Genomic DNA, 22,849 nt, shown 5'->3' with positions numbered 1-22,849 from the left:
TTTATATCTTTTACGCTTACTGCATTTTTTATGGTACTAAGCAGATTTCCCATAAAACTGCCAGAAAAGTTCCTGAAGGCAGCCAGTTCTTCCTTCCAGTAACCCCCCCTTATTCTCCTCACCCCCCTCCAATGCCTCTCCTTTCCAGCTTTGCCTCCGGCTGGCTGATTAATCTATATTTGCCCGAGGCAAGTTCCTCCACCTTTTTTCCCCCCAGATTGAGGAATCCTGGCATTCTCTGAATGTGTACACACACACACACACACACACACACACACACACACATATACAGCAACCTCAGGTGTTTTTTGTTTTGTCTTTCTTTGACATCAGACACTGAGTCTCCGGTTTGTGGCTTTGTTGTCCACCTGTTTATCACTGATTGACCAGGTTGATGCCAGCGGGTTCTTCAGATCTCAAGGGATGGACTGGGTGGCGTTTTCACCCATACTCTGAGACGCCCTATAATTACATTGGCACTGCACGTACCTATGAGGAAAACACTCATGGACTGTCAGGCTTGGGGTTACGTGGTTTCAGTTTACGTCTCAGGGGTGCAGAGTCCTAGTGCACATGCAACCGTGGTTCAAGTGCCCAAACCAGCTTCACGCCAAGTGGGGGTGGCATCTGGGAAGGAAAGCAATTCCTCTTACTCCACCCCTTTCCACCACTGGCACACACAGGCTTGCCTTGAGCCCCCGCGAAATAAGACAGAGATGAAATCTTAGAATTAAAGTTTTCAAATGCAATTAATCGTTCCTTAATATCCAGGAGTGGCAGATATACAATGCTTTCCTTTTCATGGTAGGTCAAAGATGAAATCTGATTATGCTTTGAAGGGTGTGGTTTGCTTCTTGAAATTCCCTGCGGTGTCTTTAACACTGCGTTGCCCAGAGCAGGGTAAGGGGCCTTGTGTAACCAAGGGGAGGCGCACTTGTCTGCATATATAGAGGCAAGAGACAGGAGCCGCACTGGGAAAGTCAGACCCAGCCTGCACAATGAAGAAACAGAGTAAGAAGGAGGCAGCCCCACAGTGTGAGCTAAGTAAGTAGCCAGCAATAAGTATGTAACAGTCCAGGGAGTCTACGCACCAGAGCAGACCTGGAACGCGATAAGGAGGCTCCAGGCATTTTATTTTCTAGTTGCAATAGAAGTTCCTAAAGGAAAGGTTCTGGTCTGGAGGGACTTCATCAAGCCTTTCTGAAACACCCCATATGTGTTGCAGAGAGATTCTCAAAATTAATTTGTGCATTTTCTTTTCTCTCTAGGAGAAATTCTGTATGGAAACCAGCCTGTATCGGATCATTGATGATTCTCAGACCAGTTTTTTGGGTTCCTGAATTTGCCTGTACTTTGTACTTTATTTGGATTTTCTTTTTTGCAGTTTACTCTCCTTTCCTCTTCTCTTGGACTCTTTTATCAACTAATAAAAATTTCTCCTAGCAGTTTTTACACGAAGAAAGATGTTGGAGGGTTTTATGCTTTTCTTCTCTAGGTCTATGACTTGGTTAGATAAGCTTGGTTACCTTTAAGGAAAGCGGTTATGGGGGTGATGTGGGGGCCGGGAGAGAGAGAAGTCTAAGAATGTTTCTGGTAGCTGTAAACGACATTGTAGAAGAGTAGGATGGTTAGGCAGATTATTTTCTCCTTTCTGAAGCACCACTAGCCTGGTCGTCATCTTCAGAGAAAGACTGGGATGTGCGATTGAAACTGGGAATGGAGCGGGACTGCTTTTGGGTAGGTGGAAAATAAAGTTTGGGAGAAGAAGCGAGGCAGCTGAGTAGGAAAGCGGAAAACAATTCATTGCGAGACTTGGGAGTAGGGCACCTGACGCCGCCGAACTGGCTGCACTAGCTGATGCTTCGCGGTCCCTCCCAGGTGTGGGGCGCTCTTGGTGGGGCCGCAGATACTATGATGTGGCTCTGGGGGCGAGAGGCGGCTATACTTTGCAGGGTGGAGTTGGAACTCTCTCAGAGCCGTGTCTCAGAAGAAATGATCTTGTCTTCCAGGGACGTGAGGTCACGGCGAACTACAGCCGGAAACTTACTCTTCTGCAGGTTGCTAGTGGGGTGGGAGACTCCACAACACAGTTTGTGTTGGACCAGCTCCAGCACTAGCTCAGCCGCAGACAGCTCCCGCCCAGGCCTCCGTGGCCCCGCCCCTAGTCAGCCCTGGAGTGGGCGGAGACTCGGGATCCGTAGTCAGCCTGCCACGCGCGTTGGCCGCTACGGCGAACAGGGAGAATCCAGCCAATAGGAACGTGCAGCTGCGATCCTGTCGGCCAATCGCGGGGCGTGTAGGGGGTAGGCTGGCGTGGCGCTGGCTCCAGGGATATGGAGCCGCTGGCGCGGGGACCGATTGTCAGGTGGTTGCGGAGCCGGTAAGGTGGGGAGCGGGCCAGGTCAGGGGTCACGCGGGCGCCCCGCTTTCCCCGGGCTCCGGGCAGCTAGAGGGCCAGTCTGGGAGCAGGCGCCGCGGCCAGTATTTGGCATGCTGGGCGCCGAGCGGGTCTGCGAGGGGCGGCGCGGGCAGGGAGGGCCTGGACGCGGGTTCCAGACGGAGCCGCATTCTTCAAAGGAAGAGCGAGAGGAGGGCGCCGGGAGCGGGGGGCGGGAAGCGAACGCCGGAGATCGCAGGGGCCTCGCCCCTTCCCCGCCGCGGCCTAAAGAAACCTAAAGAGAAAATGGCTGTATCCCTGGGCGGATCTGCCGCGTTCCGGGGACCCGTGGTCGAAGGTCTGCTGACCCCGCTTCACACCGCGGGAGAGGCCGACGGACGCGGGGCAAGGTCCCCTCGGCCTCCTTCTTATCTTCGGAGCCCTGATGTCCTGTCCGCTCCCTGGGCCTCCCGCCGCCGCACTTAAGCTAAAGAATTCATTTTACTCCAGGCGACATCCAAGAAGCGCCTCTTCGTGTGACGGGCCTGGACAGACCGCTGAGTCCTGGTGTGTAGATCGGTTTTAGGGCTGTTGTGCAGCCTCCAGGCCCAGGAACTTTTGTAGGGGCGTTGTCGCACTCCGTGTGTGAGAAGGGTGGCTGGCTGCTCGACGTCTGTTCGGTTTCATAGGTTCCTGCTGTTCCAACTATGTTTACTTTTGGATGTTCTGTTTTTGTTTTTTGTTCAATTGGTTTTCCCCAATTCTCTTCATATATCAGACTATTTCAAAGAGCATCATTGAAGGAGAAGTTGAGTAACCTGGACTTGAGTTTTCCTGTGTGTAAAGTGAAGATATTCTCATACCGTCCACTGCTTTCAAAAGAAGTGTTAATGGAGTTAAGGGAATGTGACACCTCTTTAAAGCAAAAAGCGAAAGCAAAAATTCTATGGAATGCGAGGCAAGAGGAGACAGGTTTCCAGAAGCTTATGCTGGCTGTAATTCTAATGAATATTGCTGCAATTAGGGGACTTTGTGTTTCTCCCTTGACTCTTGTGGAATCTGAACCCCAACTAGTTTGCAGCACTTCTTGGCTCTGTAAACCTTTGAGCAGGATTCTTAGGCTCTTTTTTCTTTTGTTTCCACATACTTAAAATGGGAATTGATAATATCTTGAAGAGTTGGTGGTGAGTATTAAATGAATTAATACACATAAAGTGCTTAGAACAGTTCCTAGCATGTAGGAGCTTTTGTTATTAATATTACCTGTTAGTGCCTTCTTTTCCCCAAAAGATTTCACACTAAAAGAATTCTGACCTTATCACTTACTCTTTGTCCAGAATCTGCTGAGGCTATTGCCAGTGAACCCTTAGGCCTGTTTTCCATTCACATCTTGTGACTATAGGCTCTGCTGGGTGTTTATCATTAAGCAAGGTTGGAAACTCCAGCTATGCAGTACTGTCTGTCCATGATAGCTGTGTTGGGTAAATGAAAACTTTGGCTGTTTAGTTTTTCATTGAGTAATATTTCATTTACAGTCTTGGCCTCCAGACTGTTTTTTTTTTTTTGGACCCAGTACCAAAAAGGCCATGATTGCAGCACACTTGGTTCCTCAAATTTCCGGGATGGCCATGGGACTTGGGTGGGGAATTTCTGGGCAGCTTGGCCGCACTTCTTATTAGTGAATGGGGAAGCTTGATGCAAGTCTTACTCTACTGTTAGGAAATCAGCGGTGATCCCTTGGAATACGCCACAGAGCTAACTAAGCAGCTTTGATTCTTTTGTTTATTTATTTATTCATTTATTTATTTTGTTTATTATTTATTTGTCTACATCGGGTCTCAGCTGAGATGCGCTGAGTTCTCTCTGCGGCATGGGCTCAGTAGTTGCCCCACTGCACGTGAGATCTTAGTTACCCAACCCGAGGATCAAACCCACATTGCCTACATTGGAGAGGGAACTCTTAACCACTGGACCACCCAGGAAGTCCTTGGTTCAGTTTAGACTCAATGAAGTCGTGGTTAGAGGTTACACACTGGTATTTACAAAGCAGCATCTTTTCTATTAATAATTGACTTTTAGTTCTAAGAGCTTGGGTGAGTGCTGTAAAATCAAAGACATCTTTAGCCCCTGTCTCCTTATTGTGTATGTAGATAGAAATGTCTGCTGACAGACTTAGGTTCTTTCTGTGAGTTTAAAAGTTTCTTTGAGGTTCTCTTGATACTATCTGGAAGGCTTTAATCGAAGACATTTCTGTCTTGCAGTTCTCCCCTTCCAAGAAAACTGCTGTTTACATAGGTAGCCGAATTGGGAACTAATGGCTAAATGAGAAACTTTGGATTTACAAAAAAAGAACACGGCCTACTGCATAAAGTATGCTGGCCTGTATGCTAGCTTTGTATTAAGACAATTTAGTATTTGTATAGTGTTGAAAGTTTGATGTTGGCTTTGTGCGAGTAGAGAACATTGTGCTTTAATAAGGAGGACAGGGAGTGATATCTTTAAAGAGTTGAGTGCTTGAGGCAGAGAGGGAAGCCTTTTTCTTTAATATTGTTGTCATCTTTATCATGTGAGTCTGATTGGAATAAATATTTTGGAAAAGAGGACAGGGAGCATTTGAATGTGCAGAATATGAGGAGTTAGGAGACTGAGATCCTTCTTGTCTCAGCCATCCAATGCCATTTAGTCTTTTGATAATTTAACAAACGTATATTGAACAATTAATGTTTTTTTGGCCCCTGGAGACACATGAAGAGCCCTCCAGGTATCATCAGGAATATCATGGATATAGTAAAACAATAAATATGAACTATAAACTGTAATATCAGAAAGGAATGTAAAAGAGTTGGCCAGGAATGATAAAAATATATTTATTGTCTAATTCCTCTTCCACTTTTAATTTAAGATCAGAGTAACTTACATTTTTTAATGTAAGGATCAGTTCCCAGGAAAAACTTAGGTTGGGAAATTAGGGTTCTTAGTCTTGTCTTTGTTCTTGTTGCTAGTAGGTCATCCTGTGTGGGTATTTTTGTTTGCTTTGGTTCCATTTATTACTAATAATAGAGTGTCTATAAAATTCCTAGGTAATGAAAGGAGGCTGCAAGTTAACTATTGAAATTTCAGCAGGTTCCAGAGAGTAGAAGGAGGCCTGGAGAATCTTATATACATTGTCTGTTTTTACAGATAATTTTTCTTTGCTTTAAGCAAAGAAACTTTGAGGAAAATATGTACTTAATATTGTTAAGGTCAGTCTGCATTGAGGGAGCCTGTATCTTTCATTGGAATAAATAAATTGAATGTAATCTAATGGTAATCATTCCTCACGTTTGCCAGAGAAAAGCTACCTTAAGTATAAGGGCAAAACGTTCTTTTTTCCCCTGAGGCAAGAAGTGGGTATAGATTAGTTTAATAGACTTTCTTACCTAAGGGTAAAGCTGTCTCTGAAATTTTTACAGTGCTTGGAGTTGTGTTCTGAGATAGTTGTGTCAGGCCCAGAAGGCCAGGTTGGGCTGTCAAAGGGAAATACTGCTGTAAACTTCGGTCGGTGGGGAGGAAATCAGGGGAAGCTTACAGTGAGAGCTGGGAGGAGCAAAGACCAAGCACTAGTTTCTGGAAGTAAGATATTAGTGGCCCTGACGTGTGAGCAGGCAAGGAGGTTTGGAAGCTGGCTAAGCCTCAGAGGGCTGAGCATAGAAAGTGAAGAGCGCTATTTAACAGATACTAATTGGGCCCTTCTAATTCTGAAGTCTCTGGCTGATGAGTGATATTTTTGTCTAAAAGCTCAGTACTTCTTAGCCTGGCCACATTTCTCCCCACTGTTATCGTCTTTGACACCCAGGCAGCTGCTGTTGTTATCAACTGTACTCTTCCTCCCCGTATCTTACCCCCCCTCTCCTCTTCTTGCTGCCTGACCTTTCTCTTCTTTCTTAATCATTAGATGTTCTCCATGTTAGGTTTTCCTTTCAACCATAAAACAAAATTTCAAAAGTCTTAAGTCAGGTGGCAACAGCAAACTTGGTCAGTTGAAATTGTGGTACTCTGATAGACTAAATGAGATGTGTCCAATTCTCAGATCATTACTATGACATAAAAAGTAACATGGAAAAAAAAAAGTAACACAGTCTGTGGACCTTGTGCCAGAGAGAGAGAGAGGCTCTGATGTAAGTGAAGTACCTTGTACAGTAGCAGCACTGTTTGTACTTTATGAACTGGGTGTGCTTTTGTGACTTTCAGCTTACTGAAATATTACCCACTAGGGTAGAGAGGATTAGAGTTTCAAGGCCTTTTTGTTAAGCTAACACCAGAAGGGCTTTTCACTTTGTTATTCTGTCAGGAAGTAGATGTAATCTCTTTCCAACCTGTCTTTTTTTTCAATATGTTGATTTTATATCAAGTTCTTTTTTATGAGAGAAAAATAGAATTATTTATCGAAATTTAAAAAGCAATTCCAAACTTCACATCCTTAATTATAATTTAGAAATTGACATGACTTTTCTAAGCTGTTTTCTCTCCCATCACCCACTGTGGGGGGAGATTTTTGGAATCAATTAGATGGATATCCTGATGGAAAGACTGAGAAATGGGTGCTTTATTGACCGAGAGTGGAAAAAGAGGAAGTTACCATTTCTCATTTTGAAAAATGGCCGGTAGTATTTCTTATTAAAATCCATAAGTTCAGGGGCTTCCTTGGTGGTCCAGTGGCAAAGCTTCTTTGCTCCCAATACAGGGGGCAGGGTTTGATCCCTGGTCAGGGAACTAGATGCCGCATGCCACAACTGAAGATCCCTTGACCTCAACTAAGACCCAAAGCAGCCAAATGAATAAATAGATACTTAAAAAAAATATATAGGTTCAGACAGCAAGCAGTGAGCTCTGTTTGAACCACGGAATATTTCAGTTTTGTTGACTCCCAGTCATACGGGGGCAGGAGCTCACCTTCATGAAAGAAAGAAAGTGAAGTCGCTCAGTCATGTCCGATTCTTTGCGACCCCGTGGGCTGTAACCTACCACGCTCCTCCATCCATGGGATTTTCCAGGCAAGAGTACTGGAGTGGGTCACCATTGAAGAACATCTTATATAAAAGCTAGATTAATAATAATGGTTTAGTAAGATTATCAAGTACTTTAGCCTTAAAGTAGACCTTTAGAGAAAAGGGAATTTTAGAAGGATCTAGAAATCTTTATGTTTTTTCTTCAAGCAAATGGAATTCTTTTTTAAATTTTTTAAAAAATCACAACTCCTTTTTATTCTCTGATAAACAACTTGGGTATGACTTTTAAGGCCAGTTTCCACTTTGTCACCAACATGTTGAACACTGAACATTGGCTGAGGAAACATCAAGAGGGAGAAGAGGTGGCTTTACCAGTCAGCTTTAAACATTCCTGTTCATATTTATCTGATCAGCTGATTCCATGCACACTTTTCTGGTTGCCTCTGTGAAACTTCTTTTCCTACTTAATGCTGTCTCTGATTTTATTTATATAATGGGGGAAAGTAGGGGAGAAGAATTAGAGGACTGTTCAAAAAACATTCCTCTCCAAAACTTAAAATTAATTTTAGGGAGACCTTTGCAACAGCTCCTAAGATCAGTGAAATGGTTTTAGGTACCCTTGCTCTCTATAAGAGAGTTTTCTAAGAAAAATATTAGTTTAAATTCAAGCATTTTTTTAGCCATGGGGGGAAAAGTTGAAGTTGTATGTATTTAATACTCAGTATTTCATACTTCCTTGGTGGCAATTTTTAAACCAGTTTTGGGCTATTCACATTGTTCTTCTAGAGTTCTTGTAAATGTCAAGAGAACACCTGGAATTACTGTGAATTAAATTTTTATACGTTATTAGAACTAGTAAGTGTTGGAGGATATAACTTTTTATTTTGATGTAATTTCAGACTTGCAGAGAAGTTGGAAGAGTCGTATCAGGGAATAAGTGCTTTCAGAATAACATGATAATGATAGTACTAAGCAGCAGATGCCTTGGGGAACATGGAAGAGGGCCATTTAACCCATATTAGGGAGTGAAGAGGAGGATTTGCTGAGGAGGATTTTTTTTATTTCTTTGGATTCAGGAGAAACTTCCAAATCTCAATTTCAGAGCATGGCTGTTTGTGCACTAAGTCCAAGATCTCTGGTTATCCACTGCAGAAGCTCTATCAGAGAGAATTGATCCCTGAAGTGTTCATTGAGAAACGGAAGGTGCCTTGAGGTGTTTGTTGGGAAACAGTAAATCTGCATGATCTTTATGTTTTTAAAAAATAAGCGATACATTTACTTGCCAATTTTTTTTTTAATTGCAAAACTGCATACAGTGTATATTCATGAGAGGTCCTTTTGCCTGACCTTGTTTTTGCTCCTCCACTCCTTCCTCTTGGAGTCGGTGTTAGTTTTTGGCATGTCCTTTGAATTTCCTCTGTACATGTATTTTCTCAGTCTCTCTCTTTTGTTACATAAATGATAGCATACTGTTCTATAAATTATATCTTTAACTTCACAGTGTATCTTGGAGATTGTTTCCTATCAATCCGTTTAGATCTGCCTTATTTATGGTATTCCATTCTATGAATGTCCTAGGTGGTTTTAGTCTTGACACTACAGTGCGGTGGGAAATATTCTTGCATATACTGATACTTCCTGTACAAATATTTCTTTAGTATGCAAATTTAGAAATGGAATTGCTGGGTCAAAGGATATGTAGACTTTTGACATTTAGACAGAAAATGTAATTAGCATTCTTATCTTATAAAACAGTCTCAACTTTTTTGATAAGGAATGGGATAAAATAGTTATAATACATTGACCCGTGAGTGCCTTTTTTTCCCCTGCTGTTGATGGTTGTTTGATAGGAGGAAACTTACTGGCTTTAAGAGAAGGTGACACTTAGTGGTTGGGGGTGAGCTAGAATATCAAGGCATGCTGTTAATCATAAATATCAGAGTCCTGCAGGGTTGGTTCTTGTTCCTTGTGTCTCCACTTGATCTTTTTCTTAACGTAATTTAATGACTGAAATGACCTGGTGGTTTGGTCCTGGAGAGCAAAGTGGTCTTATTATTAACTTACTTTTTCTATCTGGGTGTTGGATTTCCATGGAGACCTAAACTCTATGCAGCACACCAAGCATACTGACTCTCCATTCCTTGCCCTCGTTATGTTCTCCAGACACTGCAAGCAATGGCGCTTATAGTTTGTTGACTGTTTAGATGAGAAATTTGGAATAGGAAATTCCTGATGGTCCACTGGTTAGGACTCAGTACTTTCACTGCTGGGGCCTGGTTTGATCCCTGGTCCAGAACTAAGATCTGTAAGCTGCATGGTGCAGCAAAAAAAAAACCAAACCAGCAAACAGGTTGGAATCTAGAATCCATTTTCTTTCTTCGAAAGAGATTTCACAGAGAATATCAGACTTCTTGTGTTTTACAAGTTCTGTAAGTAATTATGGGAGTAATCACCTAGAATACTAATAGTAATTATTAAAATTTTTATCTTGAGATATTTCTGTTTAAAATTATTTAGCTGTCACCTTTTCACACTTCATATTGGGAAAAAACACACTACTATCTCAACTGTTTCCTTTATAAAGACACAAGGTTTAAAGGCCTCTTTTGGATAGGAATCTTCCTCAAATGTACTGAACACTTCTGTGCCTTCTGAAACCGAGTATCAGTTATCATACAAAATTAATCGAATTTTATTTATTCTTCATGAGTAGGGCAGCAATTAGAAACTTGAGTTATTCTTAATAATAGTAATATAATATTAATAATATTCTTTAAAAAATAACCACTCAACACTTTTTGGCACTTCTTTCCATTTTATTTATTTATTTTTTGGCTGTGCTGTGTGGCTTGCAGGATCTCAGTTCCCCATTCAGGGGTTGAACTGAATCCCAGGCCACAGCAATGAAAGGCTAGAATCCTCACCACTGTGCTACCAGGGAACTCTCAATAACACTGTTTTTGGGGGAGTAGGGTGAGGGACCTGTGCTGTGTGGCTTTTGGGGTCTTGGTTCCCTGACCAGTGATTAAACTTGCCCTTTGCAGGGAAAGCATGGAGTCCTAACCACTGGACCACCAGGAAATTTCCAATAATTTTAATAATAATGTTCTCAGAGCTGATTGAAGTATAAGGAAGTTGTCTCATATAAATAGCCCACGATTTCCTGTGTAAGAACTGTAGTCCCAGATTGGATTTGTGGTTTCTAATTTATTGTGTGTTAACCTGGCTTCTTAGAATTAAGTAAAAGTAAAAAGGCTCTGAGTGGGGTCTAGGAGCTGTGTTGTGATTGGAATCCAAGTGGTACTGCTGCTGAGTGGTCGGTCAGATGTGTAAGTCCCATTTAGTTGAGGTACTGGCTGAAAGAGGGGTGGGATTTAGTCAGCAGTATTGAGGTCTGCTGGCGAAACCATCTCATAGCTCAAACTGATAGGAAGGACATGGCTACTGTTTATTATAACCAGAGTCTCCTTATTGGTGACTATAGAGTTGAAAGTTTATATTTTCTAAATTAGCAAGATTTAGATGTTGCTATGTTTTATACTCCAGAAAATAGATGAAATCTAATACCCCTTTCAGGTCTTAATTCCGTAATTTGGCAAAACAGGTAAAGAATATGTCGATTTGTTGTTGTTGTAGTCGCTAAGTCATGTCCAGCTCTTGTGACCCCCATGGACTGTAGCCTATCAAGTGCCTCTGTCCATGGGGTTTCCTAGTCAAGAATACTGGAGTGGGTTGCCATTTCCCTGTCCAGGGGATCTTCCCTACTAGGGCTTAAACCCAAGTTCCCTGCATTGGCATGAGGATTTTTTTACTGCTGAGCTACCAGGGAAGCCCTAGAATATGTCGATAGATTATCTAAAAAAGAATGTAGAGCACTGTTCACATAAGAGCAATAATGGTACAAGAGTAGAAAAAGACTAGTAAAGGATAGACAAGCGGAGGCTTCCTCAGTTTTTCAGTAGGATAGTTGTTATTGGGATTCAAGGGGAAGTGGTTAACAACACTATTTACCTTTCCCATTATTTCTAAGTTTAGAATTAATTAAGAAGTAGATTCCTTAATCAGTGGATCAGAATTTTTAAACAATTAACCTTATTGGTGGAGTTGACTGGAGAATATGCCATAGATCTGTGGCCCAGTGGGCTTACTAATATTCTCTCTACCACCTGTTAAACTTAGCCCAGTTAAACGTAAGCCCTCTACCCCAGTTGAACTTAACCCAGTAGGAGGCTGGACATCTGGGATACCCCCTCACTACCACACACCCTCTCAACCCCCAATATCCCTCACTCCTCACCCCTCCTCGTAGGTTACTTATTGCTGATGGAGAGAGGTGCAGGCAGGCTGCTGTCTGTGCCTTTTTCTCCTGGTGCCTCAGCTCTCCTTGAGGGGAGCATGGTCATTCATTCTTCTCTCAGTTGTTGAAGTGTTGGGGAATGAGACCTGAAACCTTAAAGCTGAAGTCTCTCTCAGGGAAAGGTGAGACTGGGAAATAGTGGCCCTCTCCTACCAGTGCGCTGGTGAGGTCTTTCCCCCTTCCTGCCCACCCTCCAGAAACTTGAAACATGAGCTTAAATTGTTAGTTAGATCAGAGAGAGTTATAGATCTTTGTCCTTAAAAGCTCATCAAAATGGTGGGAAGTCAGTCTTTTCAATATTTGGGTTAATTGGAGGTAAAGGGTGGGAGACTGGGTGAATGATTGCTCGGAAGCCTCTGTATGGATGCTTTTTTTGTGTTGTTCAGACACTAAGTCGTGTCCGATTCTTTGTGACCCCTTGGACTGCAGCATGGCAGGTTTCCCTATCCTTCACTGTCTCCCGTGGATACTTACTAAAAACTACTTGCCCACTTGCCTGAAATACCTTTTGTTTCACTTTGGTTTCGAAGTGTTGCCAGTATTTCATTTTTTCCCCTTAAATATCTCTTAATCATATTCTGAAAACTGTGATTATTTTCAAGGTTATCTAATTCAGTAGAACAATTATTCTTTTTGCATAGTAAGGATTTAGTCATACAGTGTCACAGAATACTGGTTGTGAACTTGTTTTAATTTGTTCTTGCTAATTCCTCTCCTTCTCTTCTCTCTTTTCCAGAATCCTTTTCTAAGAACTCAGGCATTCAGGTATCCACCATGGTGTTGGGTCCTGAACAGAAGATACCAGATGGTAATTTACAGCTTTGTGTCATTGACTCATTTTTGTTTGAAATTAGGCTTAAGCCAGTAACAGAGATTTACCATATTGTGCTTCTTGTCCTCTGTTCCATCAAAAATTGTCGCCATCTCCTGTCCCTCAACCATCAATGTCACGGAGACCTGCTCCATTCAGAGGTGACTTAGGTGACCTGGTGACTTAGGCTGTAAATGAAAATGGATTTATAACCACAGAGACCTGCCTCAATTTTATTTCCAGTTCTGAGATGAGCCAAGATGAGCTGCAAGTCTGGTTTCTATAGCAGTAGTGTTTGTAAAGGCAGTCTTAACTTGCAGACATGGTATAAAAACCTCTGGGGTGCTTTGACTGCTGAAGGCACTTCAGGTAAGAGTGGAACACGAAAATACTGAGCTAGCACCTTAGAGAGTATTTCATGGACTTTATGCTTTGACTAATCCTGCCTGATTCTAAGTTTCTCCTTTAGAATTTCCATTTCTTTTCTGTAAGTTTACTCCTCAATTCAGTGTCACTTAAGATGAAGTGGGTCAGTTCCCTATAAAAAGAAAGCTTTTGTTTTTCTAATTGGCGGTTGCAAGGGGTTCTTGGAAACCCTGAGATTAGAGCTTTATGGTTAAAAAGAGCCATTTGATGGTCTCAGCAGACTGGGCTTCCTAACTTGCTGGTGAGTTAGCCCTTTTCTGTATGACCCTCAGTGGACACCGCCCCCCCCCCCCCCAAGCCAGATTTAAAATTAGCAGCAAAATGCAGCAGGAAGACTAATCACACTGGTGATTAGTCTGCTCTGCGGTGAGCGCTCCTGTCACAAGGGTGACACCTCCCCCTCCCCAGGCTCTACACTGCAGGCCTTAGTCAGGTGGCAAAGGGTTCCTGTTTGGTTGTTTCCTTGCAGCTACAGATCTTAACCTGAAATATGATAGTGTTTTGTAAGTTAGCCATTTCTGGGGAAGCCTGATGGAGATACAATGTCCAAGGATGATCCTTTAAGTAAATCCTACCAAATAATGGGTGGGAGGTGGAGAGAGGAGTGTCCCGTTAGCCTGTTTCCTTCTAAAAGTTAAGATTTAGGTTATCAGTGAGGCTAGTCTGGGGATGTTACATATTGAGCCCTAGAAGACATCAGTAATTTTGGAAGAAAATGAAATGATTCTAAAAATTGGCAAGTGACAATAGAAGTGTGAAACTAGGGGGAGACAATTTGTGAGATTAGTGTTGAAAACTGATATAGAGCTTAGTGACTAGAGAAGAGGGTTGAGAGGGAGCTTTTTTACTGTAAGCATTTTTATGTTTCTCAAATTTTCAGCCATTTGAGTGTATTGCCTATTCAAAAATTAATTTAAAAATATAGTACTGGAAATTGAGATGGAGTTAGGTAGATCTTGTGCATTTATTTAGGTATTAAAAAGATTTAATTTTAGTATTTCTAAAGATGATCATTGATATTACCAACTGCATTGGGCTTCCCAGGTGGTGCAGTGCTAAAGAATCTTCCTGCCAATGCAGGAGACACAGGAGATGCGGGTTCAATCCCTGGGTCAGGAAGATCACCTGGAGTAGGAAATGGCAACCTGTTCCAGTATTCTTGCCTGGAAAATTCCATGGACAGAGGAGCCTGGCAGACTACAGTCCATGGGGTTGCAAAGAGTCAGACATGACTGAGTACCTTAATATTAGTGTGTTTTGTTCATTTTAATTCATTTCTTCTCAATTCTTTTAACTCAGAAGATGCTTCTGGAGACCATGGAGACTCTGCCAGTCTTGGTGCCATCAACCCTGCCTACAGTAACTCCTCAATTCCGCAGTCCCCCGGGGCGGGCTCAGCGGACCCCTTCACCACCTACTTTGATGAGAAGATTGCCATTCCTGAGGAGGAGGTTAGTGACAGGTCCTTGGAGGAAAATATTATTACCTAGGGAGAACCTATGTACAATGTCTGCTAGGCAACTGAAGATCAGCAATCTCAGAGTCAATTCTGACAGGCAATCTCTGAAGACTGAATTTTTGTAGTCAGAGAAACTGTTAAGGAAACTAAGGTCCTTGAAAAACCATTGCCAAGTTTTACTGGTGAGCGTTTTTTGATCAGAAAGCATGATTTTCATGTTCCCTTTTTTACGGTGCCTTTTGTCCCGTTTGGGTAGTGTTTGAGCACAGAGGTACTGTTATTATTGCTGGGGTTTTAGAATGAAAGGCTGTTGGAAGGGCAGGTAAGAGAAGGGCTCTTATTTGGACAGAGAGCTAACCAGGTTGCTGATAAGGAATGGATAAGATGGAAAAGAAACTTGGAGACACCCATGTCCAACTTCTGAAATCCTTTGTTCTTATGAAGCTGATATTGTTGCTTTTTATGTGACAAAATAATACATAAGTTAGACAAGCAGTTTGGAGGTGGTAATCATTTTTTTTCTCCAAGATACATTTTATTTTTTTAATTATTATTTCTTAAATTTTTTATTCTGTATTGGAGTATAGCCAGTTAACAATATGTGCTAGTTTCAAGTGGATAGTGAAGGGAGTCAGCCATACATGTGCATGTGTCCATTCTTCCCCTGGAGGTGATAATCACTTTGTTCTGTATTCCTCTCTTGTACAGTACTCTTGTTTTAGCTTTCGTAAACTCTGGGCCTTCACGGGACCAGGATTTCTTATGAGCATTGCTTACCTGGATCCAGGAAACATTGAGTCTGATTTGCAGTCTGGAGCAGTGGCTGGATTTAAGGTGAACATGGAGTCTTCCCCCCTTTCCCTTTTAAACATTCACTACATACTTCTCCTCTGCTCTGCCTGTTGGATATCAACCTTGGGGGCTATGTGTTGATTCTGTATTGGCTCTGACACTCAGATGAAAAGTGCTTTTCCATCTTTTTTTTTTTTAACCCCAACTAGGAAGGAGAATTTATTTATTTATTTATCCCTGGCTGTGCTGGGTCTTTGTTGCTTTGCTCAGGCTTTTCTCTAGTTGCAGCAAGAGTGGGGGCTACTCTCTAGTTGGAGTACACTGTAGTTGGGACTTCTCATCGCAGTGGCTTCTCTTGTCACAGAGCAGAGGCTCTAGATGTGCAGACTTCATTAGCTGTGTTTCCCAAGCTCCAGAGGACAGCCAAGGAGCTGTGGCATACAGGCTTAGTTGCTCCGTGGCGTGTGGGGTTTTCCTGGACGAGAGACTGAACCCATTCTCCTGCATCAGCAGATGAATTTTTTACCACTGAGCCACCAGGGAAGCCCTTTCCATCTGTTTTTTAAACTTTATCATGTAGGTGATTTTTAGTTTTGTTTTACCCAGGTAGTTTCCTTGAACAAAAGCACAACTGCAGACGGGAAAAACTAAGGCTCAGAAAGGTGTAAGGTGACCTAGCAAGTTCTGTGCAGAATGTGATACAGAACTCAGGTCATTGGATTCCTGAGCGGAGCTCTTTCCTGAGTGTACTGTTTCCCATTGACATTGCCAAACAACCAAACTTAAACCACCAGTTAACTCAGGAGTGTAATGGTGGGGTTTTGCTCTTCTCCAGTTGCTCTGGGTTCTTCTGTTGGCCACCATCGTGGGGCTCCTGCTCCAGCGCCTTGCAGCTCGACTGGGAGTGGTCACTGGGCTGCATCTGGCTGAAGTGTGTCACCGCCAGTATCCCAGGGTAAGCAGTGTTTGTTACTCATGTCATAGGTAACTGTGTGTTTAGACATTTGGGCCTTGTTGCTGCCTAAGGCAGGAATGGGTAGACCTAGTGTCTGGAGGATAGCTTTAAACTGACTTCATTTTTAGATAAGTACTCATCTATCTCTGGTTCATCCTAAATGTTTAATCTCCTTTCCTGGCTGTGAGAGAGTATCCTTACCTGCTTGCTTTTCTTATATGCCTCTCAAAAAAAAAAAAAATTAATAACGTAGTTTGTTTTAGCTTCTCTTTCTTTTTACATTTCTTACACTTCATGTTTCTTAGTGGTTTTTTTTTTTCCTGGCCTCAGTGAGCTAGCACTACTAAATTTCTTTCTGTTTGATTATTTTACCAGATTAGTTCCCAGATTTTATTATAGAACACCCAATTCCAACACTTTGCTCCAAGGCCCTTTGTATATCTATCTTTTTTTTTACTTGTTTGTGCATTATTATATTAAGGATGACTCCAAACTTTTCATGTTTGTTTTGTCTCTTCAGCTGTGGTCAGAATAGATATTTTCTTCTATAGTATTTTATTCTCTCCTGAACAGTATTTTGACCATCTTAGCATCCTCATTTTCCCTTAACACTTTCAGGATTGTTTTTAGGCAAAAAATTAAGTGGAAATAATGAACGGAAACTCCATTCTTCTGTCAAGTAAAATGGAAGGAAAAGAAATTGGCATCAGCTGCTGCCCTAACCTTTACTCAGGCTCTGCCACAAAGAGCACCCTGGCCCTCTCCAGGAAGGGACCGAGTAAAGCTTGAGTTCTGGTCCTTCATCTCTAGACCTGAGGCTTAATAAAGGACTGTTATTGGATCACTGCCAAAATATGAATTCCAAACTATGGGGGAAGTTCTTAGAAATGATTAATTAGAACCACATTTTTCTGCTGTTTGATGTTTAGGTTCCGCGAATCATCCTGTGGCTGATGGTGGAGCTGGCTATCATTGGCTCAGACATGCAGGAAGTTATTGGCTCAGCTATTGCCATCAATCTCCTGTCTTTAGGAAGGTGAGCGGTTTTTCCTCTAGCAAATAATCCTTGTTTTGCCAGATTTCAAAGCAAGTGTAAAAAGAAAATCCCAAGTCATTTTCAATTTTCAAGATTCAGCTCAAGTATTATTTTTTCTGTGGAACCTTTCTGGAACCACCTTCTTCTCTCCTGCCAGAGGTAGGCGCTTTGTCTTCCATGTTCTCATGTCAGGTTCTACAAACCTGTTGTTATCCAGTGTGTGGCAGTATGTGTTATAATTAATTTGTATCTCAGTTTATCCCACTTATAAGTGAGTCCCACGAGAGGTAAGACCCATACTTTACAGTTTTGTGTCCTGAATGTCTGAAATTGTAGTCAAAGTTTGAATGAATGTATTACTTCACTTAGTACTGAGATCCTAAACTACCCAAGGTCTGGCCTCCTTGCTGCTGTTCGCTTTTCCCAAGTCCTTAGTCCTCCAAGTGTCATGTATCTGGAGAGCTGTTGGGAAGCTGGGAAACGGGTCTTTCTCAATGTTTCTTTCCTTTAATCTCCATTTTTAATCTCTGACGTAGGGTTCCTCTATGGGGTGGAGTTCTCATCACCATTGCAGATACTTTCGTATTTCTCTTTTTGGACAAATATGGTAAGGACAGTGGGAATGGAGGTGTCACTCAAAGGAACTGCATTCCATCATGTGGCTTACGGGGTAATCTGCCTTCTGTGAACTCACTACTGCATTTTTCTCCTTTAGGCTTGAGGAAGCTGGAAGCATTTTTTGGTTTTCTCATCACTATTATGGCCCTCACATTTGGCTATGAGGCAAGTATTACAGGCTTATTCATTAGCTTTATTATTCTTCTTCTTAGCTTTTTAAAACAAGGCTTTTGTCCTTTTATTATGAAAGACAGTATATGCTAACAAAAAGCTGAATTCAGCACTGGCCAATTTTAAAGGAATAAGGACATGGCAGAGACTAGTGTCCAGGAAGACCTGCAGGGACTCCTAGTTTAAAACTGTACTAGAATTTCTGGTCCCAGGTTATTCTCAGCAACAGAACAGCATTGGAGAGGGTTAGGAAAGGGGTTACAGGGTTATTCTTGGCTGTTAACGTTAGAGGGGTTTTGTTTTTGCTCATCCTAGTTGACAGTAGTTGCAGCTTGGACTTTCTCTGTATTGTAACAATTAATGAACTGTAGGGGATACAGTACATGTTCCCCAGTTTGTGCCCCAGTCCGGACATTCCATTGGGTTAAAAGTAACCCTAACTCTACCATTTTATTCAGTAATGCCCCTGTCTGTGTTCAGTTATTATAAACTGATTTCTGCTTATTGGCCTAGCTAAGCTTTTGAAAATGTGTCTACTCTATGAGTAGATGATAGAGCTTGGTCCAAGGCTTCCAAGAGAAATGCTGAACCAGGAAAAAGTGTTTCTGGGTGAGTCTCAGCAGATGCTAGGGGCAAGCATTAGTGATTTTTCTATACATAGGTGAACATGGAAGCATGATTAGTGTGGATAATCAAGAATTGACTATTCTAAGGTGTGTCTCACAGGAGTTATTGTGACAATAATATCAATAAAGCCCTTAGCAGCTGTTTTATTTCTTTAGAATATTAATTAGATTCTCAACACATCCAGGCTTCCCAGTTGGTGCTGGTGGTAAAGAATCGGCCTGCCAATGCAAGAGGGAGACTTCGATTCTGTGTTTGGGTAGGGAAGATCCCCTGGAGGAGGAAATGGCATCCCTCTCCAGTATTCTTGCCTGTGAAATTCCATGGGCAGAGGAGCCTGGCAGGCTGCAGTCCATGGGATTGCAGAGTCGGACATGACTGAGAACAGCACTACACATCGATTTCGTATATCTAAAATACAGTGTGAAGTGTCTGGATACCCCATTCCTAAATTCTCTGACCTTGTGCTGCTTGGTTTTTTTGGATGGTTCTATTTCCTATGTAGTTGTTGATGAAGGAGTTTAAGGAATAAAGATGCAGTGTTTTCTAGTACCATGTTACTCCCTAGTCTCATGTTTCAGAAAAGACTAATAGCTGTTCTGTTTGTATGTAGTATGTTACAGTGAAACCCAGCCAGACCCAGGTCCTCAAAGGCATGTTCCTGCCATCCTGTTCAGGCTGTCGTACCCCACAGATTGAGCAGGCTGTGGGCATCGTGGGCGCTGTTATCATGCCACACAACATGTACCTGCATTCTGCCTTAGTTAAGGTGAGCAAGACCTTTCTTATCTCAGTGGCCTGTGTAGTTTCATGGCATCTTTTCCTTTTGTTACAAGGGACACACACTTAGTTCACAACTGTTGGGGCCCTGAAGGAGTACAGCGTTTTTCCACAGTTGGACACCACACTCTTGCATCACCAAGGTGACCAGAGATGGGACCAGGATGACATAGAGAAGGGACTAGAGCCCTTCTTAAAAGATTTGAAGGGGCACCGTGTCTCTTGTGTTTAAATCTCAGAAGCCTGAATGGCCTCATGGAGGTCAGGAGGAAGGAGCCTGATCTGGCTTTTACCGGTTAATCCATCACAATCATTGGTTGGAAGATATCAGAGACCTTTGTAATTAAGGTGGTCTTCCTGTTAGGTCTGAAATCAGATTGTTCTTGTAGGTCAGCAGTTCTTCCAGCCACATAACTGAGGGCTCAGTAGTCACTCGTTCACTTTTTCCACTTTGGGATGTGTGATGTCATCAAGGGGTCATGACTTCTTACTCAGTGAACCAGGATGTAAGTGGAGTCTCACATTTCATATGGGCAGTTGTTTGCCCGCTAGGCCTTTCAGCTGACTGCAGACTTACGAAATATCACAAGGAAACTTGTTCCAGCTAATCAAAAAGTGACTGTTGCTGTTGTGTCTCTAGTCCAGACAGGTAGACCGAGCCAATAAGCAGGAAGTTCGAGAAGCGAATAAGTACTTCTTCATTGAGTCCTGCATCGCGCTCTTTGTTTCCTTTATCATCAACGTCTTTGTCGTCTCCGTGTTTGCCGAAGCCTTTTTTGGGAAAACCAACGAGCAGGTGGTAAGTAAGCCCGGGTCCTGAGTAGCAGTGAATGGGAGGGTAAAGAGGAGGCCGCATTGGGGCAGGAAAGCGTGACCGTGACTTCGAGCTCAGGGGAAATAGATCTCAGTGTTGCCCCTAAGTCATGGCACTACTCAGGTTTACAGTCTGGGGCTGTGACCAAGCCCAGACCCTCCTTCTTAGCCTTAGACCAAGGTTGCCGCGTGCTGCTGTTGGTGGCTTCATGTTTGTCTGCTCTTTTTCATCCCCTTTTGCTTCCTGTTTATCAACTACTGGCTGCTTGCCAGTCCTGCCCTTTGGTGATTACAGGCGGGAGGAGTCAACCAACAGAAAATAGAAGCTGTGGCTAGTATCACACTGAATTCTCTGTCCTCTTGACTCCTGATTGCCAATCTAGTTTTTTTTTTTTTTGCCAATCTAGTTTTGATCACTCCTTTGTCTCCCATCTATATGACCTCAGACTCCTGGCTCTGCTTTGAATAAGGCCACCCTGTTCTGGGGGTCATCTCATATTTGAAGTCTACTTAAGGGCCCTCACCTCCAATTATCATTTAAAATGACCCAGCATTCAAGTATTACCATGCACACTCTAACTCAAGGAAAAGTTTTTGATGACCTGGGGGTGTAGAAAAAGTGAGGAGGAGGACCTCAAGGACCTTGCCGCCAGTCTCTTCTGTCATCAATCTGTGTCCAGTGTCTCGCCTTCAGGATTCGTTTCTTAGATGATCCATCTGTGTGTGAGCTGTTGGAGAGGTATTCTTATCTGAGTTCTGGACTCAAAATTAAAAGTTGTTCCTAAATTACTTTGGTTCCAGGTTGCAGTCTGTAAAAACAGCAGCAGTCCCCACACTCACCTTTTCCCAGAGGATAACTCAACACTGGCTGTGGACATCTACAAAGGGGTAAACGTGTTCAGATTTCTGATCTCTGCTCCTGAATCAAGATTCTCAGCATAGTGTCTGGTCTTTTGAGTGGGTTCACTTCAGAGCTCAGCATATCTTCTGTGGAGTGTGTTTTTTTCAGAGGTCCAGATGCCGGACAAGCTTTTTGGATTATGTGGAAAGGAATAGGAGATCAGCTGACAAGATCATTTAATTGTATCAGCAATTCCCAAACTTAATGTTGATAGCATATTGTTCTCTAGGTGTTAATTGGGGAGACTAAAGAAGTATCCTTGGTAAAGTGGCCTTTTGCGTGTGTGTGGCTGAAGACTATGTATTTATTTAGATTGTGCTGTGTGGCATGCGGGATCTTAGTTCCTGGACCAGAGGTGAAATTTCTGCCCCCTGCATGGGATCACAGAGTCTTAACTACTGGACTGCCAGGGAAGTTCCAGTAAAGTGGTCTTTAATGGGGCCTTGCTGTCCCTTTTATGCTGATTACATTGTGAACCTCCAGCAGTACACAGTACATAGTATTTAACATTTCCGAAATTTATTGGAGGTTTCTCTCCATTCCTATTACCATCTTCCAGAATAGTGTGTTCAGGAATATAATTTGGGAAGTGTGTTATAGACATATTTCCTTTTGATACTTAACATGTGAGTTGAGGATAACGGCTTTAGGAGCCTAGAGAAGAGAAGGGACTAGGCTGAAGAGGAATGGGGGCCCATCCAGCAGAATTTATGTTGAAAGCCTCTAGAATGAGGTCAGGACCTGAGTCTAGCTTCTGGGACAGTGCCAGCACAGTGCTTGGTAGAGGTGGGTAAGTAGCCAGGAATAGGGAGGAGTGACACGAAGGAATATGTTTGGGGTGTTGTCTCAGGTGATCTCTCTCCCTTGCCTCTCCAGGGTGTTGTGCTGGGGTGTTACTTCGGGCCTGCCGCTCTCTACATCTGGGCAGTGGGGATCCTGGCTGCAGGGCAGAGCTCCACGATGACAGGGACCTATTCCGGCCAGTTTGTCATGGAGGTACATGCTGCTGTGACCGGGGTAGACTAGAGGACCTTGCCCTTTTGTCCCTTCTTAATCCCGTGCCTTCCTGAACCTCCCCAGACCTTTTTCTGTTTCCTCTTCCAGACATTCATCCTCCTGTGTTTTCTTCCAGGGATTCCTGAACCTAAAATGGTCACGCTTTGCCCGAGTGATTCTGACCCGCTCTATTGCCATCATCCCCACTCTGCTTGTGGCTGTCTTCCAGGACGTGGAGCATCTAACAGGGATGAATGACTTCCTGAATGTTCTTCAGAGCTTACAAGTGAGGAGGGAGCTGGGGAAACTCACATCCCATTGAGTCAGGAGGCATTCTGTATTGCCTTTAGGTAACAAGCCCTGTGTGGGTGTGGGGAAGAAAGAGGCACAGTCTTGGTCTATGGTGAATGCATATGAAATATCGAATCTAAACGGTTTTTAGAAGTGGCTTGTTTTTTTCTAAGTCTGTTGAATGGGAATTATAAGTTGTAATTACACATAGAACACAAAATTATTCATTAACCCAAGCAAACATTAAATAATGTAAAGGAGACTGTTGAGTATTATGGAGATTAAGAAGACAAGGCAGATACAAATTTTGTAGACACTATGAGCATAACTGATGCTAGGTTCATGCTACAGATTTCCACATAACCCTCCAGCATGTTGCAATGACAGGAATAATTTCTCACAGAGTAGGTGAGGCAGGGTCTCTGGTTCCCTTTTGCTAACAGTGCTGCTCTCT

The 22,849-nt window shown here is 42.8% G+C and overlaps 1 protein-coding gene across 7 annotated transcripts in view; it reads left to right on the top strand.

Annotated features, from left to right (window-relative positions):
• The first annotated feature begins 2,244 nt into the window (after positions 1 to 2,244).
• LOC122427221 (natural resistance-associated macrophage protein 2) overlaps positions 2,245 to 22,849 on the top strand; it is a 34,524-nt gene continuing 13,919 nt past the window's right edge. The window contains exons 1-13 of one of the 7 annotated variants that reach the window (XM_043446519.1): positions 2,245 to 2,380; positions 12,459 to 12,530; positions 14,262 to 14,410; positions 15,127 to 15,252; positions 16,046 to 16,165; positions 17,095 to 17,201; positions 17,738 to 17,808; positions 17,917 to 17,984; positions 19,228 to 19,383; positions 20,035 to 20,193; positions 21,009 to 21,095; positions 21,985 to 22,104; positions 22,241 to 22,390. In XM_043446519.1, the coding sequence (XP_043302454.1) occupies positions 12,497 to 12,530; positions 14,262 to 14,410; positions 15,127 to 15,252; positions 16,046 to 16,165; positions 17,095 to 17,201; positions 17,738 to 17,808; positions 17,917 to 17,984; positions 19,228 to 19,383; positions 20,035 to 20,193; positions 21,009 to 21,095; positions 21,985 to 22,104; positions 22,241 to 22,390 (1,347 nt within the window). In that variant the 5' untranslated portion in view covers positions 2,245 to 2,380; positions 12,459 to 12,496. Of the gene's footprint in view, positions 2,381 to 2,806; positions 2,945 to 2,978; positions 3,562 to 12,458; positions 12,531 to 14,258; positions 14,411 to 15,126; positions 15,253 to 16,045; positions 16,166 to 17,094; positions 17,202 to 17,737; positions 17,809 to 17,916; positions 17,985 to 19,227; positions 19,384 to 20,034; positions 20,194 to 21,008; positions 21,096 to 21,984; positions 22,105 to 22,240; positions 22,391 to 22,849 lie in introns of those variants that run through there. The other 6 variants (XM_043446516.1, XM_043446521.1, XM_043446517.1 and 3 more) reach the window with 6 other exon arrangements.

The sequence above is a fragment of the Cervus canadensis genome, chromosome 25 (genome assembly GCF_019320065.1).
Source record: "Cervus canadensis isolate Bull #8, Minnesota chromosome 25, ASM1932006v1, whole genome shotgun sequence".
In the NCBI taxonomy this organism is placed as follows: domain Eukaryota; kingdom Metazoa; phylum Chordata; class Mammalia; order Artiodactyla; family Cervidae; genus Cervus; species Cervus canadensis.
This window is presented reverse-complemented; position numbering and strand designations above follow the sequence as displayed.